This window comes from Perca fluviatilis, chromosome 17 (assembly GCF_010015445.1).
Source record: "Perca fluviatilis chromosome 17, GENO_Pfluv_1.0, whole genome shotgun sequence".
Taxonomy (NCBI): domain Eukaryota; kingdom Metazoa; phylum Chordata; class Actinopteri; order Perciformes; family Percidae; genus Perca; species Perca fluviatilis.
Genome location: NC_053128.1, coordinates 13,932,663 through 13,959,130, shown reverse-complemented (window position 1 = coordinate 13,959,130; position 26,468 = coordinate 13,932,663). Strand labels below are relative to the sequence as shown.

Sequence of the window (26,468 nt, the reverse complement as noted above, 5' to 3'; positions counted from 1 at the left end):
AATACAAAGGAACTGAGGCGGAGAGCAGAAATCCATCTTGACAGTCAGTCAGCCTTACCAAGTTACCTTGCTGGAATAAGTGGGAAACATGTCTGTCCTTGTGTTTGTTTGAATATTTAGAGATTTGTTTTCTTAACTTCCATTTTGTGGTGCCTCGCACAGCCCAAATCATGGCTCATTTACAGCCTAGAAGGTATGGTGACATTAAAACATTATCACATTTGCCCCGCACTTATCCCTGGATAAATAAATATTGAGCAGAGTAAACACAAATTTAAAAAGTCTGTGAGACGTTTGTAGTCTGGTAGTGTAATAGTGTGCTAACAGGGACAGGGGTGTCGGACTCGGGGTGGAAAGGGGACTGAGTACCCAGGTCCCTCACGTGAGGATGACCCAAAAATATACTAGAATGAATAGCTGTGGATACAGGGCACACACTACAAAACTGTGTTTTTTGAAGAAGCACTGTTCTTTCTGTGTTTCTATTGGCTGATTGTGTACATCCACACTGTCAAAGTTACACAAAGGAGGAAGTGCAATGTGACCCTACCTTTAAACATTTGACTGGTACGTGTAAACACGTAAGGGTGCAGTGGACAGTACATGATCAAGACAAAGATTCTTCCTAGGAGGCTCAAAAAGAAATTCAAATAGGTACTGAAGCATTATGAGTTTATGATAATGGGAAGTTTCTGGGAGGACTAGAACACCTTCAGGGTTGTTCTTGAACAAAAAAAAAAACACAGCTGACATTTATTTTATGATCTGACAAATGCTAATGTGTGCTATTTGAAAGGAGAAGCCTGGTGCCTCATAGTGTTGCCTCTGAGAACAAGTAAGACGGAAAACCTGATTTGGTATTTAGCAAATCTGTGTTTCAAAAAGTCATTATGAATGACTGTCACATCCTGTGAGGCAGGCCTTTTCTCTTCACACCGTCACTGTCTAACCACACAGGCAACCCAGACAAGTGATTGAAATGAGCATAGATATGCTAAAACCCGGCTCTTATTTATTTTTTCTGTTGATTCATCCTGTTAGGACCGCAGCGACTTCAGTGCTGTTTATGTCACCGCTAAGCAAGGCATACACACACAGACACAAAGAACGCTGACGGCTCAGCCAGTGCACTCGCTCTTTTGCTCTGTCAGGTATTCATTTCAGCTCTGACAGCCTGCGCTTACCCTGCAGATACACTGGCTAAATAGATAGGGACTATGTCTGTGTGTAGTGTGTGCGTGCATGCGCGTGTGTGTGTGTGTGTGTGTGTGTGTGTGTGTGGGGCAGTATTTGACCATGCTGCGTGTTTATAAAATGTCATCCTTGGCTGTTTTGATCCTTTCCTGCCCAAATTCCTGTCCCTAGCAATATGAGTGAAGAATAGTGTAACAACCAAATATCGTTTCGAGGCGGGAAGCAAAGCTCTGAGTGGGTTGGTTATGTATATAGCTGCAGGGTGTTTCTTTTTAAACCATAATGGAATCTATTTAGATGGGAGGAAATGAGTAACTGCAGGTGGGTCTCAATGGCCAACTTGAAAAAAAAGATAATATATATTCCAGCAAATAAATCTTCAATGTCTGATTGGTGTGCCCTGGAAGTCAGCCATTGTTCTGTACCTCTGGTTCCATTGACTCATCAAGAGCTACAAAGTACCTCAGTGACAGCGCTGAAGAAAATGATGTAATAGTCTATTGAAATCATCAAGACTCTAGTCTGCATTTGAGGTTTTTAGAAAACAGAGTTGTTGCCTCATACCTTTCAAGGTTATGGAGGCGTAATAGTTAAAAACTCAGATGTATCTATGCACAAGGCTAAAAGTCTCTTTGTGTCTTACATTCTGCTTTCTAATACATACTGGGAATTGTATATTTATGTGTAAGGTAGTTAGAAATGAAAAATATTTCAAATAAAGTAAGAAGAGATGTACGTTTTTAATAACAGAACACATCCAAACGCAAAGAGAATATGCAAGACAACGGTGGGACTTTCAGTATGTTCAGTTGTGAGTGATCATCATATTCAAATAAAGATGTCAGAGTTTGACTAGTGGTCTATGGTCACGTTTACTATTCAAAAATGGGCTTGTACCAAAAACTAAATGGCAGTTCTGTGTTTGTTGTGTCAAGAGTTTGCAAGAGCACCGAGGCTGGGTAAAAAGGTCCTGTTTTTGGGTCCCTGACTGAAGGCTGAAGTCTCATGGATTTATTATCATTTAATGTATTACTTCTTCACATCCCATGTTTATAACCCCGAAGCCATTATGAAGACGTAAAACATCCAGACCATGAGTCAATCTCTGACAAGTTAAGCAATGATTTGTAGGTGCAGCAGAAACTAGAAGTGCATTGGTGAAGTGCAGGACAACATTATACAGTGATCTCTAAAATTTGATTTTGTTATATGATCCATGACAAGATGCTAACCAGATGTTTGTGATAAATACAGGTGTCTTACTGAAGCCTTATATCTTTTTTTGTTTGTTCTTTAATTGTAACAACTGCCCTACCCACCCTCGAAAAGGGGCACAAGAAACAAAAAATGACCTAAGCCACATCAAATGCATTGTCAAAGGCCAGAAACGTTAGGCCATCGATGGTAAAATCCACCAATTACCAGTAGTTTTATTTCTATTCTTTCCTCCTCAAACATACAAGGTTTCAGCACGAGGCCATACAGACTTAACTGGATGGGTTCACCTTCAGGTCATTTACACTCTCAATAAGTCTCAGCATAAGACTCAGGTGAATTAGCCCATTAAGCTTAAATACCATTCTTTATATCAATGATCAAGCTTATCATCACAGCAAGTAAATCTGTTCCCTTGAAGAAACGAGGCTTAAAGGGAAGGGATGAGAGGGACAAGAGGAAGCGGTAGAGGGGAGCAGGAATGGAAGTAAAAGGAAATAAAAAAATGAAGGGATCAGTGAGGTGTGGGGTAAGGGAGGTTAAGAAGAGGAAGGTTTGCACAGCTCTTAAGTGACTGCAACAAGCTAGTGAAAACAGATTTGGTTCAGGCTCCCTGGTTCACCTTTGTCCAATGCCTCTTATCTAAGTGAATCTCACCTTCCAGAAGTCAGGAAATGTTCTAATGGAGGTACACAGCAGGATCTGATCCCTAGAGAGCGTATCAGTCCAGCGTTCATGGGAACTCCTGAGCCTATCGGAGGATTCAGCTTCCAGAAATCTGTGAAGGTTCCAACTCCAAAACTCAGACAAGGATCCCTTTCCAGAACCTATACAGAAGGATTTGGAAACTAGCCCCATGTCTAACCAGGTTTCTCTGGGCAAAGGGAGAAAAGCTTCAGAACTCCGGGAGCGTGTTTGTGTGTTGGTTAGTCTGCTGGTGGGACTGGCTATACTGAGCCAACTGGTTAGACCGATGCGTAGTGGGCTGACTGGGTGCAGTCTGGTTTGCTTGCTGGTTTTCTGATTGGTACTGTTCTAGCTCTCGCTTCCTCCTCATGGCTGACTGCAGCTGCTGCTTGATTAAGAGGATTTGACCCTCCAGTTCTGACAGCTCCTGAACCAGTGGGCTCCGACCCACACCCAGGCCGGGGCCGGAGTCGCCTACACCCAAACGTGTTTTGCCCTGCTCGGAGCCCCCCTGCCCTGGCCCCAGTCCTTGGCCCAACCCCCGCCCTAACAGGTCGGAGCGACCGTTAGAGTTGGTCACTATGGGCAGGTGTTTCGCCAGTAGAGGAAGAGAATGGGGATGAGGCTGGGGAGATGGGGGTGGTGGAGAAGGAAGATCCTGGGAGGATGGGCGTTCCAGGTCATTCTGCATCTCTTGTGGAAGGACCCTACGCCTGTTGCAGTGAGAGGACTCTGTAGGATTCCAACATGCTGACTGGTTGTTTCCCTCATTGCACCTTGAGATAAGACAGATACAAAGAGAAATATGAAGTTGCAATTCTGTTTTTTTCCTCAGCCTATGTGGCACAGAGGGTAAGGCAAGGCAAGGCAGCTTTATTTATATAGCAAAAAAACCCGGAACGGTCTTCAGACCGTCTCTAATAGTCAGGAAACATGCTAGTTTCGTAGACTATTTATTTTATTCTTAATTTAATAGTTTCTCAGACTATTTCTGTTCAATTGTAATTGTTTTGGTTTTCAGGCCCTTTTGTTAGTTATCAAACTAACTTTGTTGACAGTCCACAGCCTGTCTCTTCTGTAATGTATTGTCACACCCAGAAATATGTCAGTTTCTGCAAAATCTCACTGGAATAATCATAAATTCAATTCTATTAATGGGTCTAACTAGAACCCCAAAGAACTGAGAGATAAAATATGTGAATAAAAGTTACAGTGCGGTTATAGAATGTCATACAGTGTCAACTTCAGTATAAAAAATGATAAGAATTTAACGAAAGAGCAGTTAAAACAGTTAAAAGCAGATAAAATTTAAAGAAAGGCAACATCAACAAGATAGGTCTTCAGCCTTGATTTAAAAGAACTGAGAGTTGCAGCGGACCTGCAGTTTTCTGGGAGTTTGTTCCAGATATGTGGAGCATAAAAACTGAACGCTGCTTCTCCCTGTTTAGTTCTGACTCTGGGGACAACAAGTAGACCTGCCCCAGACGACCTGAGAGGGCTGGGTGGGTCATAGTGTAGTAGCAGATCAGAAATGTATTTTGGCTAAATCGTTTAGTGATTTATAGACCAGCAAAAGTATATAGGGTATCTCTCTCTGCCCGAGACACAGTACAAGTGTTCTTTTACTAAAGCAAGCCTGTTTCATGTGGATCCCTGAGTGTATTGTTCTGCGATTTATTGTGTAATATGTCGTATTTTTTTAGCTACACTAGTGGCTTGGCTCAAGTGATGGCAATATCGGTGTGTCAATCAGTCGGTTGGTCCACCATTTAGTTCCAGACTGAAATATCTCAACAACTATTAGACGGAGTGCCATGGAATGTGTTACATACCTTTATGGACGTCTCATGATGAATTGTATTAACTTTGGCGATTGCTTAACATTCCCTCTTTAGGTCAGATTGTAATTTGTCTATTACTTTGGTTTATGACCAAATACCTGCAAAAACGAATGACATTCCCATCAGCCTGACCTATATTTAGTGCTGATTAGCTTATCATTGCTGTCATGCTTATATGCTCACAACATTGCTACCAATGACAACTATGAGCATGTTAGCACGCCGACGTGAACAACATTAACTCAAAGCATTGCTGTGTCTAAGTATAGCCTCACAGAGCTGCCATCCTGGCTGTAGATTTAGAATTCCATGCTTTTCCTGTCAAAGTAGTCTGATAATTCATTCTCCACCTGGGAGTGTTATGGTGGGCCCATTATTTGATCGGTCCCTATAATGACATGTTGCAGCGCATCTTTATTTAAAGTCCTCATGGTGTGACTAGCTGGGCTAATGGCCACATTACCTAACTATTTGGTCAGAACACTACATTATAGTTGTGCTACAAAAGTACATCCAATAAACATTGTGCAGCTCTTGATGAGGACTGTGACACTACAGGCAGAGCTGCCAATATTAAACTTCCTGATGCCTGGTTCCAGTCTTAACAATGTCATAATAATGTCATATATAATGCAAGTAAGTATTAATGAATGCCCCCTCCACAACAGGTATTCAAGACAAAAAAGAAGATCTTGACTGTCAAGGGTTACTGGTAGAAATCAAATTCATGTCCAATTAATTTTCTCCGGAACCTGCACTGACCCCGCCAACTTCTCCCATCCAACCTGGAGGTGTACTCTCGTCTTCAAGCTAATAAGCACCAGTAGCAGGACCGTGGGTTGGAGGTGTCAGCTCGACACAACGTCACTAATGTCACGTTTAATCACGGCTTAAACATATGTCACCTGAAAAATCATTTCTCTTCGTGCAACATTTGTCCTGCCTTCTCTTCAACCCATTCATCCTGCAAAATCATGTTTCAAGTACGAAGAAAATATACTGTATATACGAAAAATATAATCCCAAAGCTACTTCATTGGGGCTTTAAAGCTACACAAACTTAAAAAACAGCCGGCTGTGGTTGTCCTTGGCCACATATCAATTCCTTTGATTGCGCTGACCATTAAAACTCATGCAACATCAAGTTACTTTGGACCTTTGCCAACAGCTTCGCCCTTATTTTTTATTTTATATTTTTTACACGGCATTAGCACTTGATAGCAAGAAGAAAGTTGCATCAGGGTATGTTTTGGTGGAGACAGACCTAGCTTCTGTCCAGATAATTGATTCCAAATATGTGGTCATGAAATATTGTTATGGAAATATTTATCTTAAAACATTTCATTTTCATTTTTTATCAAAAAAATTAATTAAAAAATTAAAAAATATAATAATTAATTTAGTTAATTGACATTCTGAGTTCTTATTCAAACAATAAAAGATTTTTAAATTTTAGGGCAAAATTATATTCATAAGAAAGGTAGAGTAGTAAACAAATTACTAGTGGATTTCAATGGTAGAGTTATGGTACAATATCATTTTAAAGAAACCTTTTACAAACATAACCGTTCAGCATTATTTAAAGCCCCTGAGATCACTCTGTGCTCTCTATCACAAATGAAAACACAATGCAGGATGTAAAGCACCAGTACACTTATGACAACTCTAGTCTATATCCACGACCTTCCACGTCCTTTTTTTGGAATTTTAAACTCATTCCTGAGGACTATGGTTAACTGCTCCTCAGATCTCTGCAGGGTAAATCTAGACAGCTAGCTAGACTATCTGTCCAATCTGAGTTTTCTGTTGCACGACTAAAACAACCTTTGAACGTACATATGTTCCACCAAAACAAGTTCCTTCCCGAGGCACCGTTGCTTCGTCCGGCACTTAACGCCGCCCCCATGACGATTGTGATTGGTTTAAAGAAATGGCAATACAATACATTCTGGAATGCTGTGTGGACTAGCCAGACCCTCCTCCGCAGCGCTGTGAAGTAAGGTCTGGAAAAGCGAGACTATGTCATCTCTAATGTTCCCTGCAGTCATTTGATAGTACTGAGAAAATAACTTCATTTGGTTTCCTCTCTCAAAAAGAAACGCTTCAAATCCCTTGGACCAGATCTGCAAGCTGATAAATAACCATGATTTCATTTAAGAAATAGAGAGAATATAGATCCCCCTCTTATGAATTGAAGCCTAAATGAAGAACTCTCTGAACCAAATGTGTTTTCACCGGTGATGAAAAAAAAAGTGACAAGAAGAATCTAATGAGATACTCCTGACATCAAAAGAGACCTTCTGCTGAAGGATGGGACATCAAAATATAAGAACATGAAAAAGCATCTTATCTTAAAATGATACGTGCACCTTTTGACAAGAAGGCGCCTGTGCCTACGTCATGGCTGCAGTGAAAGAGAGAATATTTTGTATTGTGGTTATCATTATCAGATCTCATGTTTTAAGATAATCACCCCAATTTCAGCATGTATTAGAAGCATTAGGTATGGGTGTTAGTGTGCTAGACTTTAGAGCGTAGATGTTCTTTCACTAATTATGAAAACTACAGCCTGATGACATCAGCCAGGTCCCTGGTAGGCGTTCCAACATCTAGATTAAAAACAATTGCTGGCTGAGCTTTTGTCCCATTAAGAATGTGGAAATGTTGGGCTTTAAAATCACTGCCTGAAACTCTCAGACTTGCTTTTATGCTTTTCTATTATTATTATTATTTTTCTTTTTACATTGTTTCCTTTGCGTGCATGGGTTTTCCTTTTATTGATGAAGTATCTTTTGTTTCTTGTATTCATTCATATTGAAAGCACTTTCTGGCTGCTCTGAAAAATGTGACGCACATATAGAATATTCTTATCATTAGCAGAGCCTCATAAATTAGAAACCCTATTCATTTGTTGCTTCCATCCAGCCTCTAACTTGCTTTTCTTAGCATTAAGGAGTCTATGTGTCACATATGAGAGAGGAGCACTTTCAAAGTCCTTGCTATGAATGGAAATGATGATTGAGACGGAGCTCACAACATTTCAGCAGTATTTCAGCAGTAAATATATAAACACCAACTCATTCTTTGCCGGGTAGAGATTCCCACAAGAAATAATGACATCAAGGTCAGAAAGCGAAGTGTTGGTATTTAGCAGAGGAAAAGCATGCTGAAATACAAATCATTATTTCTTTCTGCATGTTAGGATGTCCTTAACATCATTAATTTCCAAGATGGCAAAAGAAGAAGTAAACATATAAGGTTTTAAATGTAAAGGTCATTGTTGTGGTCCCTTTAAGTGACATCAGAGGATGTCTCCATTTATAAGTCTAAAAACAAATAGAGCTCTTTGTTTTACATTCTGTATATGACGAGGCCAGGAGCCCATAAACACAGCTGCAAGTCAGCTTATTTTTCTTTATCATTTACGGAGAGATTATTTAGTATTTTACAACTGCTGAGGGTAACCCTGCTCCTTTTCTTCAGAGACCAGATCCCTCCTATTCCACACCATTTACAGTTTTTAGAATTCTTAACATAATTTCTAGCAATATCTGGTCTCTCCTACTTCCAGTTTTCAGATAAATATAGAAATAAATATAGACTTTTTTTCTCCATGAGCAGTGGTGTTACTCATGTCCTTTGCAACCTGCTGTAAAGTAGATCCAGATTTGTTAGAGACACGACAAATACTCACAGCTTCCAGATACTTTTCTATCTCGTGTCAACCAGTGCATCTTAAGAGGACATCTCATGTTGCCCTGCAGCAGTTCTCTACGCTGCATTCTTAGGCTACATTTGCATTGCTAAGTTTTGGTTTGAAAACAAATATCTTTTGCTACGTTTACACCTCTCATTCACACTGCTCTGCAGGGTTGTGTTGCAGTCTCAACGGCAGCAAACTGAGACCATTGGCAACACCAACCAACTGACGCCAACTTTTCACCGCCTGATTGGGTCTTATTGGTCATGCCGTCTTGTTTTCTGAGACCAAGCTACTAACGTTTGGCAACTATGGCAACTACCAGTAACGGGCGGAGTTTGCATGCTGCCTTGAGTTTGCATGCTGCCCAGTATACGAGAATGTTCATGAGATATGAGGTTTGTGGTATGTTAGTTTGAATGGAGATTAGTTCTTCTACTTGAGCTAAAACCACTTGTGTGTGCACAGAGTTCGCTTCTAACTCAAAACTCAGCTTAAAAACCAAAACATAGCAATGTAAATGTACAGTAGCCTTAGAGTGAAATTAGAACAGAATATATTCAATTCAAACAACTTTATTTATCCCTAAAGACAAATTTCCACTAAGGTGGACAATAAAGTCTTTAAAATCAAAGGTCAAGTCAATAAACCACTGATCAGTAATTACATACTGTAATTTGGGTATTGTTTTATGATCAGATTATTTTCATGATCATATTATTTATTTGTACTGTAATTGAGATTGTTCTTTTTATTTCTTTTTATTTGTGCTGTAATCAGGGCGTCATCGGAAAAGAGAGCTTGCTCTCAATGGCCCTCCCTGCATAAATAAAGGTTATCATTTCCTGACCCATCTGTCAGTACAGATGTCTGTCAGCTTGTAGCACAATGAATAAGGCTGTCCTTCAACAAGCACGGGTGCACCAGAAAGACATGCCCCCTGCTAAAGCGTCCTAAAGCAAGATATTGAATCCCGACCAGCAGGCTTTACAGTTTGGGATTTCATGGGTGCTTCAGAGTCAGTGTGTAACCTATTTTTTTCTGTGTGACGTGCGGTTCTCATCCAAAATAGTTCAAATGAGCTGTTGATCCAGTCTTGTTTTGCCAGACCTTCCTCCACAGCCCTGCGAAGGAGGGTCTGGCTAGTCCACACAGCATTCCAGGATGGGAGAGAAACATGCTGTGGTGTATTGGCATTTCTTTAAACCAATCACAATCGTCATGGGCGGCGTTAAGTGCCTGACGAAGCAACAAGTCTCTGCAAAATGGCCTCGGGAAGGAACTGGTTTTGGTGGAACGTGTACGTTTAAAAGATGTTTTAGTCGTGCAACAGAAAACTCAGATTGGACAGATAGTCTAGCTAGCTGTCTGGATTTACCCTGCAGAGATCTGAGGAGCAGTTAACCTTAGTCCTCAGAAATTGACCAAAGTTTAGAATGCCAACACAAAGAAAGCGGAAAATTTGGGACATCCGGCAGAATTTCTGGCGGCACTTGAACAATCCCGGAAATGAAACGTCGTCGATATAGACTATATTGATATCATACCAGCAACATTACACCTTTGACTACAGTTTCAATGTTTAGAATACGTCACAGACATGAACACAGTTTTTATATTTATTTTTAACTCAACACTTCCTGTTTCCGTTTCAAATTAAAAGCCCCCTATCGTTTCTGTGGACAGAATCCCTTCATTTGTTAACAAAGGGCGTTTGTTCGGTTATTGATGGCCATTATCAAGCACAATGTAGAAAAATAGGGCTGGCAGACAGCGCCAACGCTGCACCGGGCATGTCACGTTCCTCGTAAAGAAGTAAGAAATGGTGACTGATAAAAAAATCAAATTTTTAATATGTGGGCCTAGGCTATGTGTTGATGGTTAACTGACTGTATTTTACTGTGCTTGTATGCTTTCTTTGCGTGTGTAACAGTGTTAGCCTATTATAACTTGTTTGGCTAATTGATAGTCGCTTATAGATGCAGCTACTGTTATTTTGTGTACTTTAAGGGTGTACTATAGCAGCTGTGTACCACAGCCACAGTGGTGTTGGATTGAGTTGGATTATTAAAATATTATCGGTGGCATTTATTACTTTCCCTGTGTTTTAATGGTGTGTATTTGTAGTTACACTTTTGATTTCCAATCCCTGTAAATATTTTGTGTGTAGGTCGTCACTCTTAAATTCCTACGAGGCTGAAATACGTGCTTTTGACTACTTTTTCCAAATCTGCATAGCCAGTCATGAAGGTTATGGTTATTGCAGTAGGTTTATCTTGTGCGTGAGGCATTTGATTGTTTTGAGCCTCCACCAGCAGAAATATACATCGGCACCTATGACTTCTTTTAATCTGTGGTGTTGATGTGCAATACAACAATCACACAGCAGGACAGACGCAGGGAAGCACAATCCCTGCCCAATTATCTTGACACAGCAGCGCTGCCCTGGTTGCCGGGAAATTGCACACTTGAGGGTGAATGTATGTGCCCTCAGAAGTGAGGAATCGAAAGCACAATACAAACTGTTTCCTAGACAACACTGACTATATTACCTTGAGAATGACACACAGCTGGAATGGTGTACAAAATACAGAACAAATTAAAAGAAAATATATAAAATATAAATACGCGTGGAATCAAGGGCAATCAGGAAAATTAGGCCTACTAAACAAAACAGGAAATAGTAAAAACAGGAAAATTGCTTTAAGTAAGTACAAACAGTGGAAGCAATGGTCCTATCCCAAATAATTTCTCTATCAAAAAGAGTATAGCAGCTGAATTGTAACTGATATTATTGATCTGCTAGAAGTGACAATGTATCTTGTTTTAGTGTCGGTTAAAGGTCTCTTCTAGAGCTACATGACCTTTCCACAGCGTTTGATACTAAATCAAAAATCCTTAATTGGACATCGTAGAGTGTTTCATGGTATTACAGACACTGCTTCTAATTCTCTCAGACAGACACTTCTCTGATGCCTTTGGGCTATTCTACACCCTTGTGAGTGCAGTTAGGAAATTAAACACTTTATGGTCGCATCCTAAGTAGTCCTTTTAAGCCAATTCATTTTTTACCCATATGGTCCATTTGGTAACACAATGCCTCCTTTTATGCTGATGAAACGCTGGTGTGGTATACAGCACTTTTCTGTAAGATATACTGTAGTGGTATGTATAAGTGTATTTTCTTGTAACCGACCCCAAGCTGGAACATTTTACAGCACAAAATCTCATACACATGAATGGGGGTCATCCTCTTTCAGCACAGTGCTTGCAAAACAGACATTTCTGACAACACAATTTTTTAGCGGGACACTGACAATATGACGGTAATAACTTCTGACTCTTAGACAACGTGCAGGCACGATGCAGAAGAGCTTGACTGAATGAGCCTAATTATGCAGCAGTAGGTAATCTATCCTCATTACCACAGGCATCCCTCACATGGCCTTGGCTCCATAATTATCATGTGTATTTAATCCCCACTTTGAGTGCTCCACCTGAGTGTCCCCTCAGTGCGTGGTGCTAAGTAGGCATAGGTATGAGGTAGAATAGACAGCAGAATCAAACAGAGAAGGATGAAATGGAACTCTTTTGCTATGTAAAAGCTTGAGGAATGTTTTTTATGTCCCCTCAAAAGAGTAATAGATAACATATTTAGCTTGCCTTAATATCAGATATGCTTATCTGATGGCAAAGCTCCAAACTGAAATGGCAATTTGAGCTGTGGACAAATGTGAATAAAAGGGGCTACACTATTACACATACTGTATAGTGGTGTCAAAATAACGGCCCAAAAACCCTCATGAAGTGCACCCATGCTATATTTGAAAAGACACTGAAATTGACGAAAAAGAAGCTTTCATGATTTACCAAATCTCTACTTCTCTCGCCCACTGGGCCAAACAATACTCTGTGACGTCAGCATGAGATTATTTCCTCAATTTCCCTTACTGATAATTAGCTTCCAACAGACTGACCAATCTATTGAGCTTCTAAATTAAAAATGGGTCCCCTAACTGCCATTTGGATGTTAATTGATGTCACTTATTCGCAGCCTGATCATTTTGCCAATGGGCTATTTGGAAAATTGGCCTCTTGAAATGCTTTTTTGGTATGAGCGAAGGTTATGGCATGTGCTCATATGTGATATAGTCATACCCCGGAATCAGCATGGCAATTTTCTTGAATCTAAATAACTTTCTTTGTTTGTGTACTATCTGTAATTTAGTTATGTTATGGTATTTTAAGATTTGAAGTGGTGGTAATATAAATTGCATTTGTTACAGGGTGCAGTGGTTTGATACCACTCTATGAGGAGTAAAAATACACAATAAAACAAGGAACACAGCATGTTAAATACATGTTTCCTATTCACCTTTATAATGAGCATCATCAATTTGAGTATAAAAAACCTGAGTGGAAACGCTGGAAATTCAAAAAGAAAATTAATCAGGAAAACACATTTTTACGCTTGGCTTAGGAGGACAAGGGTTAGGGTTAGGGTGAGGATGAGGGTTAGTATCAATATGAGAGATGTGATTGTGACTTTAGTACTGAACACAGACATTTCAGTTTTTACTTTAGTGGTTAGGGTTAGGGTAATGATATTAATTATTCAGTCAGAGACAATTATTACTTGTTGGACCCTCTTCTTGTTCAGTGGTTTAATGGCATCTGTTTGGAGAGTTAGCGCAACTGACTGTGAACAAACAATGGTAACCAATGGTAATGGATGGAAACATAAGCTAACAGCATTACTTACATTTTGGAGCTGCAGTAGGTCAGTGGCAAGCCCGTGACTGATGTGTCTTTACGTAACAAGTTTTAATGAGCCTAAATCCCAAGTCACAACAAAATGTGCTAAATGGGTCATAAATTGTTACAACACTACTGGGCTCAGTTCATATTAAGTTCAATCCATTAGAAATGGGATTTCTCTCAAATCAAACTCATAAAAAAACATTACATTAAGCATGAATATATTGCAGCAATGTACTTGTCTGCTGGATTTTTTCGATTGAAGTGAAATTGAATTGAGCCCAGCCTTCAGTGATTCAGGACAGTACCTCTTCTCGGGCTTGGTAACAGTCGGCAGTTTGTCATCAGTGAAGACTGAATTCAGGGCCCGGTGTAATCTCTGGAAAACAAGCAACACATTAGCTATCATATGCTGAAACGATTCCGTCTGTTTCCCTGTGATTATACTGTTTTATTTGGAACATATATTTGTGTGTTTTGCATGTGTGTGTTCATAGGAAATAGAGAGAGCGAGAGAACTATAAGAACCAAATATTTCACTAAGTACAAATTGACTGCACTAGTAAGTACTTTGCTAAAGTAAAAGTACATAACATGTACTGTACTTGCAATGGAGTATTTTGACATTCTGTTATGGCTACATTCACTTACTGTAACAACATAGTCAGTATATCTCTTCCAGTGATTGTAATGTGGTTGTTTGCCAACTCGTGATGAAAAGGGTGCTTCACTGTGTTGTACATGTGTATATCTGTGTGTGAGTTCAGTACCTGGCTTGTGTGCAGCCAGTATTTCAACCGTGGCTCCTTGACCCTCGGGATCACCAGCTTGTACACGATGTGTTCTGCTATTGTGGTCACTAGAGATAAGGCCACACCCACACAGAGCATCACAAACAGACCGGAGAAGTGTTTTATCCCCATCTGCAGCGTCTGGGGCGACACAGGGTTAGAGAGTGAGAAAGAAGGAGACACAGAGAAGAAGAGATCAGGGATGCATATCCATCTCTTCTGATAGAGAAGGAGGAGTTGTCTGAAAAAATCTATCCGGGAAGTACAATGATAAAAAGTCCCTCAGGTTGTGCTGCATGGTTGTAAAACAGTCAGATAACAAGACAAGCCGTTGTTTGTGTTTAATTATTGATCAAACCCTTTATCTTGAAAATCCCATGTTCTGTGTTCAGTATGTGTCTTATGCAAGCCACATCATACATACTGTATATAGACCAGGTACAGGTTAAAGGTCAATAGAATCATTATGGTAATGACCCTGATATCTAACACATCGTCATAACTTACTGTAACGGCAGAATAGATCGACTGTCAATTTTTATCATATGACCGCTATATTTAATGTAGCCTATATCCACGACGTTCCACTTCCGGGATTGGTCCGTTGCCGCCAGAAATTCCGCCGGATGTCACTCTTTTTGATTACCTTCCGCTTTCTTTACTCTGGTCAATTTATGAGGACTATGGTTAACTGCTGCCCAGATCTCTGCAGGGTAAATCCAGACAGCTGACTAGACTATCTATTGAATCAGAATTTTCTGTTGCACGACTAAAAAAACCTTATTTACACATGTTCCACCAAAACAAGTTCCTTCCCGAGGCCATTTTGCAGCGGCATGGTGGCTCCGTGCAGCGTTTAGCGCCGCCCAAGGTAATTGTGATGGGTTTGAAGAAATGCCAATGCACCACAGCGCGTTTTTCTGCGATCCTGGAATGCTGTGTGGACTAGCCAGACTATTTTTAATGTAACAGGTTGCACGTAATTAACCTTGTGAAACGGAACTGATTACGTTTAGGCAACAAAAATAGTTCAGGGATTGGCTTAGAATGAGTAACGTTAAACTACCCAAATGATGTCCAAATGGACTAAGGTCGGTAAAAGTCGGTTAATTTCAAAAAGTGACAGTTGACTTATGGTTTCACACAGGACACAAACCTTTTTTCTCCTGAGTAAATGTCCTGTGTTTGTTTGACCCATTCACCAGCCCAAACTGCGTCCGTACACGGAATTTGGCGCTCTTATACTTTCTTACCTCGCTTCCTTGTTTGATCTCGTGATAATTACTACAGCCATGAGAGGTTGCCGCACCAAACTTATTATGGGTCGCTATGAGCTGCTTGCACCATTGAGCTATAAGGTAATTGTTCTGGACGAGGACAGTCTGAAAATGTCATTAAGTTCTTTTACGTATTAAGATATTTGATTATTTTTCTTATGTGACGTTATTAGCAATCTACTGTCTTGTTTACTTGTGTTTTATGTTTGCATTGTAATAAGAAAATGAATTGAAACAATACTAGACATTTTTAGTAGTAGGTGTGGCAGTAGCTTTTGGTTGGTGTATGCGAAATTAACACTTTAATGATAACACTGTGTGAACCCGTTGATGTACTGTATTCACCACAGTCAAAAGTTCCTATCCTGTCTATTACATGTTTGGCTGACCTCCCAAGAGTCATCTGCATTCTTTTCAAAATCCCATTAAAAACAGCCCGCATAGACAAAACACTGCATTGACAAATGTAATGTGCCATGCATATTTCCCCTCCCCATGAATTGACTTTATAACACCACAATCACTGCAGATGCAGTTGTAAAAGCTTTCTGCAAAAAAACAATGAGTGCAAGGAGACATTGCTCATGCAGTTTTGCTTTAAACTCTATTTTCACTCCTATCAGAAGTAAACAACACCATGAAGAAAAGTGATATTAGTCTCCGAACTGAATAAGACACAATTACAAGGTCACTAAAGTAAAAACAGCACTTTCTGTGTCAAGTACTGAATTCAGCATTTCTCTCGTCTTTCAAAGAGAAAAGGAAGACTTTTGTAGATAATTGGACATCTGAAATAAGTTCTAACCTTCTCAGTCAGTTCCCTCGAAAAATACAAATTCATTTTAAATCACTGTGAGATTTTTACTATTTTCAGATTTTCTTCAGAAAAACCCTCAGATTGTCTCATGCTGGGATATATCACACGTTTCCCCCCCTCACATCTTAATTGTCACAAACCTCTCCGAAATGTATCACAAGTCGTGTGGCCATCTCCTATTGTGATATCACACTTTTCCGAATTAAAGCGCCCTATGCAGTTACTGCAGATATACATTCTCATATGAATCTCTTTATTGCTGAGTATGGAATAGGTTGTGATACAGCAGCAGCTGCAATGATTGCATTATAAAGTCATGCTGGTAAAAAAATAAAAAATAAATACATGATGGATTAAATTCGTTATTGCAGAGTATTGTGACTTGGCGAGCTAGCTGTAATGAAATTTTGGAGAATGGGAGCTGATGATGCCTGGGAATTCAAGCAATATAGACTGTTATCACATCTCACTGCTGGGGAAGACATTTTCAACTTTGTGGGAATTAATTGCGATAGGAAAAAATAAAATTTTAGTGGTATTATCCTTTAAAAGCAAGACAAGCTCACCGAGGATAAATTACATAGTCTAACCTAATACTTTGCTCCAGTAAAAAGAAGTGTAAGTTATTGTGCATCAACCCACTCCAACATTCCTCACAGCTGAGGGCGTTCCTTGGATCAGCACATTTAAGCACGTATTCTAACAAAGTTTTGGCAACACACACACACACTTCCTGTCTCTTTTCACTGCATGCTACAATATAGAACAATCATTTTTCAAAGTGATATTATAATCCAAAACTCCACTTCTATTTTATTTATTTTTTTACTTTCTTTGGTTCACTACACTCATTGATTAATTGCACAAATTTGCTGCTAAAGAATCTATGAATAACGTCAATAAAGCACATAACACACTCATAATCTTTGTCCCTTTGATCGCAATTTATTTCTCGGTAATGTTACGTTTGGCCCTCTTAATGTTAGGTAATTGAATGTCATTTATTGGTATTGATTTTATTACTTCAAATGGGATCAACTTCTTTGGGGTGACAGAGAGCTGGACAGATGCCAGAGAGTTTGGCTGACATCGTTGAAGCCAATGCGTCAGATTTTTCATCTTTTCAGAATCCCAGGCTTGCTGCTGCCTGCAGTGATGTAGCAGTCATTCATCGGAATAAAAGATCGCAAAAAAATAAATAAATAAAAAATAAAAATGCTGAACAGGGCTTTACTGAGCCAGCCTGGTCAGTAATTCATATTGCTTATATCACATGAATTTCCCTCTGATGTTGTCCAGTGTTCTATTTGACAGCACATTAACTGTGCAAGAACATACTACTCAGAGTTTAGGTTGATTCAATGTAATGATACATACTTTATATCACTTATTGTACAACATTATCTTTAACATGGGAACTAGAAGTGTGTAAAGTATCATTATTCCGTGATTTCTGCACAGCAAAATTAAACGACACACAGGTGAAGCAAAATACTGGTCAAGCAGCTTTCTCTGCTGCCACTGATGGCAGGTGGAGGCATGATGCTGCAAAATGAAAAGCACCTGGAGCAATTTAAATGTCTGCAACAGTAGATAGCATCGGTGACACGTCCAGCTTTTACACGGTGGAAAATGGTTCTCTTCGGCGACACTGAATCTGTTGCACTGCAGTGTGCTACTTCTGCTACTTGTATGAGACTCAGAAGTCATTTACATTTATGTATTTAGGTGTTTAGGTAATGCTGTCATTCAAAGGCACACGCCATGAGTGCTTCTTAATTAGACATCCTAATGAGCAACCAACAGGGATTTATATGCCTTTGCACACAGAAGTAAAGAAGAAAAGAAAAAATAAGGTAGGGACATGAATTCCTTTTTTTGAAGGAGCCACTTTTGGGGATTCCAGAGTCACAGCTGGGTGGAGAGACGGCCAGCCTGATAAGAGAGCTAAGTGCTCGACAATAGCAATAATAACAGAATGGACCACAGAGTCTGGGCTGTTTGGGACTGAAGTTACAGGGGACACAGCTCGGTTAGCAGCTGGAGGGTCTGGGGTCGCCGTCTGAATTAGTAAGGAGCAATTGCTGTACATGGAGGTTGTGGAGGCAGTGCGGGGAAAGTATTCTGAGAGAACAGCCAGGAAAATGGCGAGGTGTGAGGAGGGCCCAAAAAGATGCTAGAATAAATAGTTGTGGATGCGGGGAGGGGACCATAGAAAATACCTTTCTACAGGGCCCAGAATTTTGTGCTAAGCCCCTGACAATGATGATATGTTAAGTTATGAATTCTGAATAACCGGAGAGAGAGTTTATTTAAGACAATAAGTCCCTTTATCTACAAGGTGCTACTTGTTACAATGATGATATGTTAAGTTATGAATTCCGAATAACCGGAGAGATAGTTTATTTAAGACAAGAAATGCCTTTATCTACAAGGTGCTACTTGTTACGTTTTGCTACTTTTACATGTACAGTGATTATTATAATTATCTAGGCTATATGTAATGCTGTACTGTAGCTTTATCAAATTACAACAGTGATGTGTTACCTCCTAATAAAGTTGTTGTGGCAAACGTGTCAGCAAACAGTCGCCTATTTACACATCCAGCAAAGTCTGAGCAACATTAGCATTTAGAGTGGCGTTTCTGGCCATCGAACACATATGTCCAGTTCTCACTCTGACTTTGGTCTCCACTAACTCCTAGGGGGAATCTCTGGCTTTTTAGCTGCTAAACGCTCAGAATGTTCATCAGGTAGTCGCTAACTTGTCTGTCTGCTTCTTTTTTCGGGGAAAACAGCTGCCTGCTGGGGTAGAAGAGGATGATGAAAGCAGTGAGACAAAAACCAAACAGAAACCAATGAGCTCGAAGAAGCTAAAATGCTCTGTAGAGCTGAGGGGAACTAAAGAGTTGGGGGGGATAATGTTCTGCAAGGTTCCTTATGAGCGACCCTTTTCCCATAGTGAATAGCCATTTGACCCACTGTTAATATAAGAATATTGAGTGCAGCTTTAAACAGGGTTTTTTGTCTTTGATATGCTTGGCAGGAACTTAAAAAAAAACAATACCAACTTAAACATCATATTTCAGCTATACCCATGGTTGGTGATATAACTATTTAATATGTCAAAACACAATATTTATTTAAATGTGTCCATCATATACAACAATACAATTGCTGCTGTTGTTTGTAACAGGTGGTTTTGTTCCTACCTCAGTCACAGCGAAGCTGCGCTTCCCGCAGGGCACAACCTTGTACCATTTGTCATGCAGCGTGTCCATGAAGCCATCTGACTTGTACTGACTAACAAGCTCTGAGATGTTGGAGGTGAGTGGCGAGTTCTGAGGGAGTCCAATCCCATAGCCTACCGATGTACACACACACACACACACACACACACACACACACACACACACACACACACACACACACACACACACAAACACACAACGCAATTATTCTTCTGTCACAACAGCAAAATCTTTTGAACTTGACCTTCATGTGCTGCCCTTACATGTGCTCACCAGTTTATAGCTGTGAAACCAAGGAAAATAACAGCTGATCAAAAAGAAGGGAGTCTTGGTAAATGTTGCCAGCGCTTCTCAAAAAAAGCAACATTGTCTCTCGAAAACAAAGCAGGTACCTAATATCGTGAGTAAATGTCAGGATTTCTGAGCATGCCGGGAAAGTGGGACAAATTCAGCAATAGAAGTACCATGCCTCGGTAGGAAGTACACTGATTGATTTGTATTGTGTCCTGAAGGCTTAAGGGTGCATTAAGTAATTAACAACAACACTGGAATCTTGGACTGTGGTGGCCTGTAATGGAAGCAACCACCATGGGAACATCTTCACAGTGGGAGGACGGAGATTGCTAAATGGACCAGAGATTAACAGCAGACAGTTAGAGGATCTAAGCTGTTGAAAGCAAGAAGATTAACTGCTGTGCAAATGTTGAGTGATATTGTTAAATTCAGGGCTGTCCTAAAATGATCATGGTCAGTTAATCTGCAGTCATGCAGAAAGACCTCTTAAAATATAGCGATATTTGAAATAACATCTTTATGAACACTGTTGTGGTGCCAGAAATCGTATATACAGGGTGCGACTTGTGAAAAAAACACCGGGGGGTGGGGTTTAATCATGCACAACAACACAAAACATGCAAGAATTAAACCCCCCTTTCAATACCATGGATAGTGGTAGCAAGGCAATTACAAAAACCTTATTTATGAACTTCAATATTCAATGGAAAATAATCTCTAAATGAAAAAGCATAACGTGGTGTCAACATAAAACACAACGCTTTCAAGCCGGAGAGCGGAGTACTAATCACCCAGGAAACCACAATCTTTTCCCTAAACTTAACTAGTCGTTTTGGTGCCTATACTTAATTGTCATCTCGGCATGACGCTCACTTTTCCGGTGTAAATTCAACTATTTTCAAAACTTCCATGGCTCCTGAAAGGACCGTCATCTGGCGGTGCCTGTAGCCGGCTTACAGTCTCCTATTGGCGGCTAAACAACTGCCGCTGGTAGCCGGCATCCCGGAGCTAAATACAACCAGCAACTGCCGCTCAGATTTTATCTTTCTATGGCACTATAGACTGTTCACGTTAAATCGCTTTATTTAGTTTTAAATATTTCTATTTTAGGTTTATAATAGCCTATGGTCTATTGGTGTAGTAGCATTGACTACTTTGAGCGGGAGATACATTTTGTCCCACCGGTGATAAAAATAATTCAGGAGATGGAGAAATCCCACACATCCCCTCTGGCAAATCACACCCTGTGTATAACACACACACACATATATATATATATATATTTATATATATTTTATTCTTCTCCTAAATAAGCAGGATATTTGTCTCTATAATAAGCTGCCATGTGTTACCTTCTATAGCAAAAGGTTTTCCGACCGTTAGTGTTTTACAGTCTGCATCTATGGAGACCTCATAGTCCAGCAGAGCTTTGTCCATGATGAATGCATCCAGCCTCTGAGGGTCAGCCCTGTAAACACACAACAGATGTACTGAAAGTGCAATGCAAGTAGCAGATGTAGCAAAAAATGTCACACTTTTTCGAGTGTTGAGCTGAAATGCAATGACGGGTTCTTGACTGAGATGGTGAGAGCTCAGCTTTAATGCTTAACAAACTATACAACATTCATCTAATTAAACTTTTTTTTGTGTACAACCACTCAGTCATTCCACAGAAGAAAGATGGAGTGTCGAGCTAAAGTATGCCCTTGAGTGTTCTGACAATCTGATCAGTGGCATTTGAAATGTTTTTGACGGATGACTGGACAGACAAACACATGGACGGATTGGACTGAGACTGATCCATAGTCACTCTTCCAAATTCATTGGGGTGACAGATGTAACCATAGCACTAAGACAAATGTTACATCTTCTGGGCTTTTTCTGGGATTGACATTTTAAAGCAACCCTCTATAAAATTTACTTTTTAAACCTCCTGATGCACAAACTTAAATTAACCTTACTTTGTCATCTCACTCCTGCTCTGCTACCCTGAAATTTATTTTCTCTGTTTTTGAGTCCAATAAATAAATTGGTTAAAAGCGAGGAAAAAAATAAATTTAACTGAAACCAATGCTAAGAGAACAAAGTGTTTTGCTGTGTGCTTGTGTGTATTTTTTCAGAGGGCCATTTTTCCACACTGAAAATGGGATGTAAAGGATTCAACAAACTTCTCCCTCAACCTTATGCCAGTGGTTTCCCAATACTTTTACTGGCCAAAAGCCAGTAAAATCACTGCCTGTCTGCCAGTTTCTGCCAATTTACTCACATTCCGCCCTCCAAGTGTGTTATACAGAGGTGAGATAATAATTCACAACACACTCAGCAAGGCTTTTACAAATCAACTCAAAATGTCTTCACTGACAGGTACAGCCTACTGGGATACAAATGCGGCAAAGCCCTTTCTCAAGATATTCACTTTATTTCTTTGCTTGTTATCAAGGACAGTGTTTGAAATCCTGCACTATCTTCAAGCCGCAAGCTGGCTCTTCATTATTACTGGTTGAAATTGGTTGCAGCATATGTCCTTGGTCTTTTCACCATAGTACGGTATTGATGTTATGTATTTTATTATCAGAGGACTACCTTGACTTCAACCAATTACCTAACCTGTATGTTTAAAACATGTTGCCTGCCTGCATCATTTTCCTTCAGTAACGCTTGTAAAAGTAGCGGAATCATGTATTTGCATCTGGATGGCATCAGTGAAAAACTGCACTATAGTGACAGGGCACATTTCTGTGGTGTGGCTTTACTTAATATAAGTGATGCGCGACACAGCAGTTCCATTAATACTAAATCCCCGAGGTAGATCAGGGGAAAGTCTCCACATCATGAAGTAAGACCTGTTTTCGGTTAAAATACTCTCTAGTAAATCGTCCTGTTTCAGGTGTGAGCTTGTGTTATGCAAGACTTTATCAAAGCATATAAAAGCAGTGTTCCGAGTGTCTCTGCCTCTTTAATAAGCGAGCCAAAATTGTACAAGGCAGTTGTCTGACGGCTGATAATGCATCAGTCGGTGCACTTTCTCAAAATGCTGTTATTATATAGCAGCCAGGCTGCAGTTAGCGGTTGTTGCTTGTTTCAATTGCTGTCTATGGTGAGACATGTTCATTAAACTGAAACACTATGGATGCATAGTGTGCAGGGTTGAGAACCAACAGAAGTGCAAACAGACCTCTAAATTTCAGCACATTTCCACAAACAATGGTTTTATAGTCATCAGTGTATGGATTTTTGTATCTACTTGTCACAGGCATGAGGGAGAGTGGCAAAAGGGGAAAAGCCAAATGCTTCTACTGGTGGGGGAAGCAGTGGCTGAGAACTGATGAGGGAAAGTGGAAACAGGTGGGAGAGTAGGCAGGGCAACAAAAGGCAACAAAAGGACAGAGAGACAGAATGTGACACTACTATAATAATAATAATAATAATAATAATAATAATAATAATAATAATAATAATAATAATAATAATAATGAAAAAAACTAATCATGATCAAAAATATGATCATGATCAGGATTCAAAGTAAAATACAAAATAACAGTTGAAGAATTTTGAAAAATGCTTCCAGCAATAAAATGTCTTTGTTCCAAAAAAAGAAGAAGATGATCTTTAAAGAAACATAACCGGCTTTGAAAGTTATCAGCCGATTGAATGGGTGTTATCAGTTGTTATTATTACCATAGAAATGAGGCGATTATGGCCCTTCTCTTGGCTCAGTAGGCTGTTATCATCTATTGGAAGCTGGATCAGACCATCTGTGTCAATATTACGTATGTCATGTAAAACAAAGTAGTATGAAGAGCAACTCTGCCTTATGAGGTAGGTTGGGGTGGTGGATGGGTTAAACAAACCTGGGAGACTGGTGTTCATGTCCCATGTGAGGCAAAAAGTCAACATGAACTTTTTTTTTTTTAATTAAGTAGGCTACGTAAGTTAACTTTCTTACATAACATTCCTTATTTAACGGTCTGCAATAACTTTAATCTAAACAGCAGCTTCAACCCTTGTTCAAAGTATAAAGGTAACCATAGCAATCCCAACATTGTTTGGATTACAGTAATCTTGATGTTATTCTCCCCATAGTGCTACTCCTGTCAATGCAGTATACAGTAGATGCGTTGTACTAAAACATAAGATTTTAGTGCCCAATGCACACACTATATGAATATGACACCATGCCTGGTCAATTTGGGGGTAAACCCTGAGCACAGAGTATTAAAAGTTGCACTGCGTGTATGCTGTCTTGTTCCCCTGTTTTAATTTTCTAAAGATGACATTTTCCCATGAATCCTCTAATCAGCGCTTTAGAAGCTCAGTAAAGAAAAAAAATAAATAAAGAAAAATGGTTTCATCCATTAAAATTGTGTCCTCTGCCTGGGCCTTGCATTCAGCTGCTTTTTCTCACTGTATTCTGTTTTGCTCCACAGGGATGCCAGTTGAATATCGAAGCAGCTTAGGATGACAGCAATGGCAGGGTAAGGAGGAGGGTGAGATCTGAATGCAAAAAGGCTGGCTTGTGGTGGAGAATGACCGATTTTTCTTGGAAACACAACTCACATTCGCTTCTTTTTTTTCCATATGTTAAATTTCAGGGAATGATGAAAGGACGAGATGACTGGTTGGATAGTTTAGAGAATATCAGAGGACATATTACAGTGTACCAGGATCAGCGACGACAACCATGAATGTTCAGTGTTTGCATGATGTACTGAATGTGGACTGTACGGTACATATAAGATTGTCTTACTTGAGCTCATGTATGCCATCTGGTGTTGCCGGGACATTGTATCTTCTCATGTACTCGTGCATCTCAGGGAAACTCTTCTTGAGGTAGTCCTCTGCGCTGCTTTCTCTCACTGTGGCAAATCGGAATCCCTGAGAGGGATGGTGCAACTGCAGAAAAGAAAACAATATCCCTCCACTCTTGTGATTCAGAGAGTTGGCAAAAGCATCAATTACATTATGCCTATTGCCCTTACAAAAGTGGTTTAATAATTACATTTAGTCTAAAAGATAGCACTTTCACAACGGCACTTCTAAAATTTTGAAAAGATACCTAATCTTCCGGTCTGCAGTTATATTAAGTGTACATCAAGGACATGTAAAAAATAATAATTCCACAACAGCCTGAGACTAAACAACCATCTTTGCAAAGACAGACACAAATTGGTGTCAAACGGTGTAGAAGAAATACAAATGAAACCTAGTCAATTTCAAAACCACACCATCAAATGTCAACTTTAGACACTGCCGTTGTTTGTAGTGTTGCACTTTCCTGACTTCTGTACCTTTGGGTCATGTATCCCTGACAGTTGTTCGTAGGTCTTCTCCCCGACCATGACGGCAGCTAGATTAGCAGTGTAGGTGGACAGGCAGAACAGACAGAAGATGGCCCAGAGGTTCATCAGCAGGCGGCCTGTCCAGCACTTTGGCGGCTTGATGGCCACCGTTCTCCCGAAGAGAATGGCGTAGCACACGTTTAGAGCTGAAGAGAAGGAGAACACCCGGTCGCGGTTGCGTCCACGTGGCGTCATACCAAACGGGCTGAACCACTCATACAGGGTGAGGAAGATGGCGGTGACGTGGAGGGAGACAAAGATGCCAAGCCACATGGACCAGTGGAGAGGCCACATGAAGGCACCAATGGGTGCAGCTGTGTCGCGAGTACGAACCTAGGCAGAGGTGGGGACGGGAGGGGGTGACACAGGATTGGAAAACTTTCATAACTCTGATAGTAAAAAAGTATTAGTGTTATAAGATATTGATGTTTTTTTACAGGCTTGAGTGGGGTTAGGCCTGGACAATCAAAAAAAAAAAAAACAGGTGTGGATGGAAATCGGAGAGTATTTACGTCTGGTATATACAGGATTAACTTTTTGTTGTGTTACATGCCACGGCTGTTTCAGCGTCACGTAAGTTTTTTTACTCATAAGAAATTCAGTAAATTAGATGAATGTTATATATAGGCTTGTTTCACCAATTGGGCTAGGAAATGAAACAGTCTCACGAAACGTCACGTAAGCATAATGAAGTAATACATTGGGAGCAGGCTAAATACGAATAAACACAAAACCGTTCACACAGGGAAGCTACAAATTCAGAAGCCTGGCATTGACTCAACAAACATTTCTTTCATAATCCAATACTGGAGTACTGGTTTCAAATGCAAATCTACTGGTAAAGGGGCTGTTTGACACACTGGTGTTGGCTGGTGTGGTAGAGAGAGATACTTACAGATAAAGGGGCAAAATATACTGTAGATAAGAAGAAACATCTATTGTAAATAAATCAGAACATGTCCCACTGTAGTGGCATGTTAAGAGGAACAGAGGGGAGAGTGATTACCTGTCAGCCGGGGAGACTAGGTATAGTAATTGTAGCTATACCCACATAGCTGTACACTCACCAGTCTGGACCCATATGGGGAAATTGCATCAAAATCCATTAACGTAGAGCTTGCAGTTATAAAACACTGCCATATTGATACTGACCAGCAGCATACCAAGCAGAAAGAGTTGAGATGAGGTCATTGACAGAGAGCGGTGAAGCGTTGGGGGCGAAAGAGTAACAGGAGTAAGATATATAAAAAGTGTAAAGAAAAAAACTAAAGAAGATCTGTATAAAATGAGGGATATAAAAGAAGT

The 26,468-nt window shown here is 40.0% G+C and overlaps 1 protein-coding gene across 1 annotated transcript in view; it reads right to left on the bottom strand.

The window, feature by feature from the left end:
- Positions 1-1,910: 1,910 nt before the first annotated feature.
- Positions 1,911-26,468, bottom strand: part of grin3a (glutamate receptor, ionotropic, N-methyl-D-aspartate 3A) — a 49,278-nt gene continuing 24,720 nt past the window's right edge. Inside the window, exons 4-10 of the mRNA XM_039780784.1 lie at positions 25,113-25,496; positions 24,572-24,717; positions 21,177-21,292; positions 19,492-19,643; positions 14,166-14,327; positions 13,704-13,774; positions 1,911-3,872 (exon numbers count right to left, since the gene is read on the bottom strand). Of these exons, the coding sequence (XP_039636718.1) occupies positions 3,305-3,872; positions 13,704-13,774; positions 14,166-14,327; positions 19,492-19,643; positions 21,177-21,292; positions 24,572-24,717; positions 25,113-25,496 (1,599 nt within the window). The 3' untranslated portion in view covers positions 1,911-3,304. The remainder of the gene's footprint in view (positions 3,873-13,703; positions 13,775-14,165; positions 14,328-19,491; positions 19,644-21,176; positions 21,293-24,571; positions 24,718-25,112; positions 25,497-26,468) is intronic.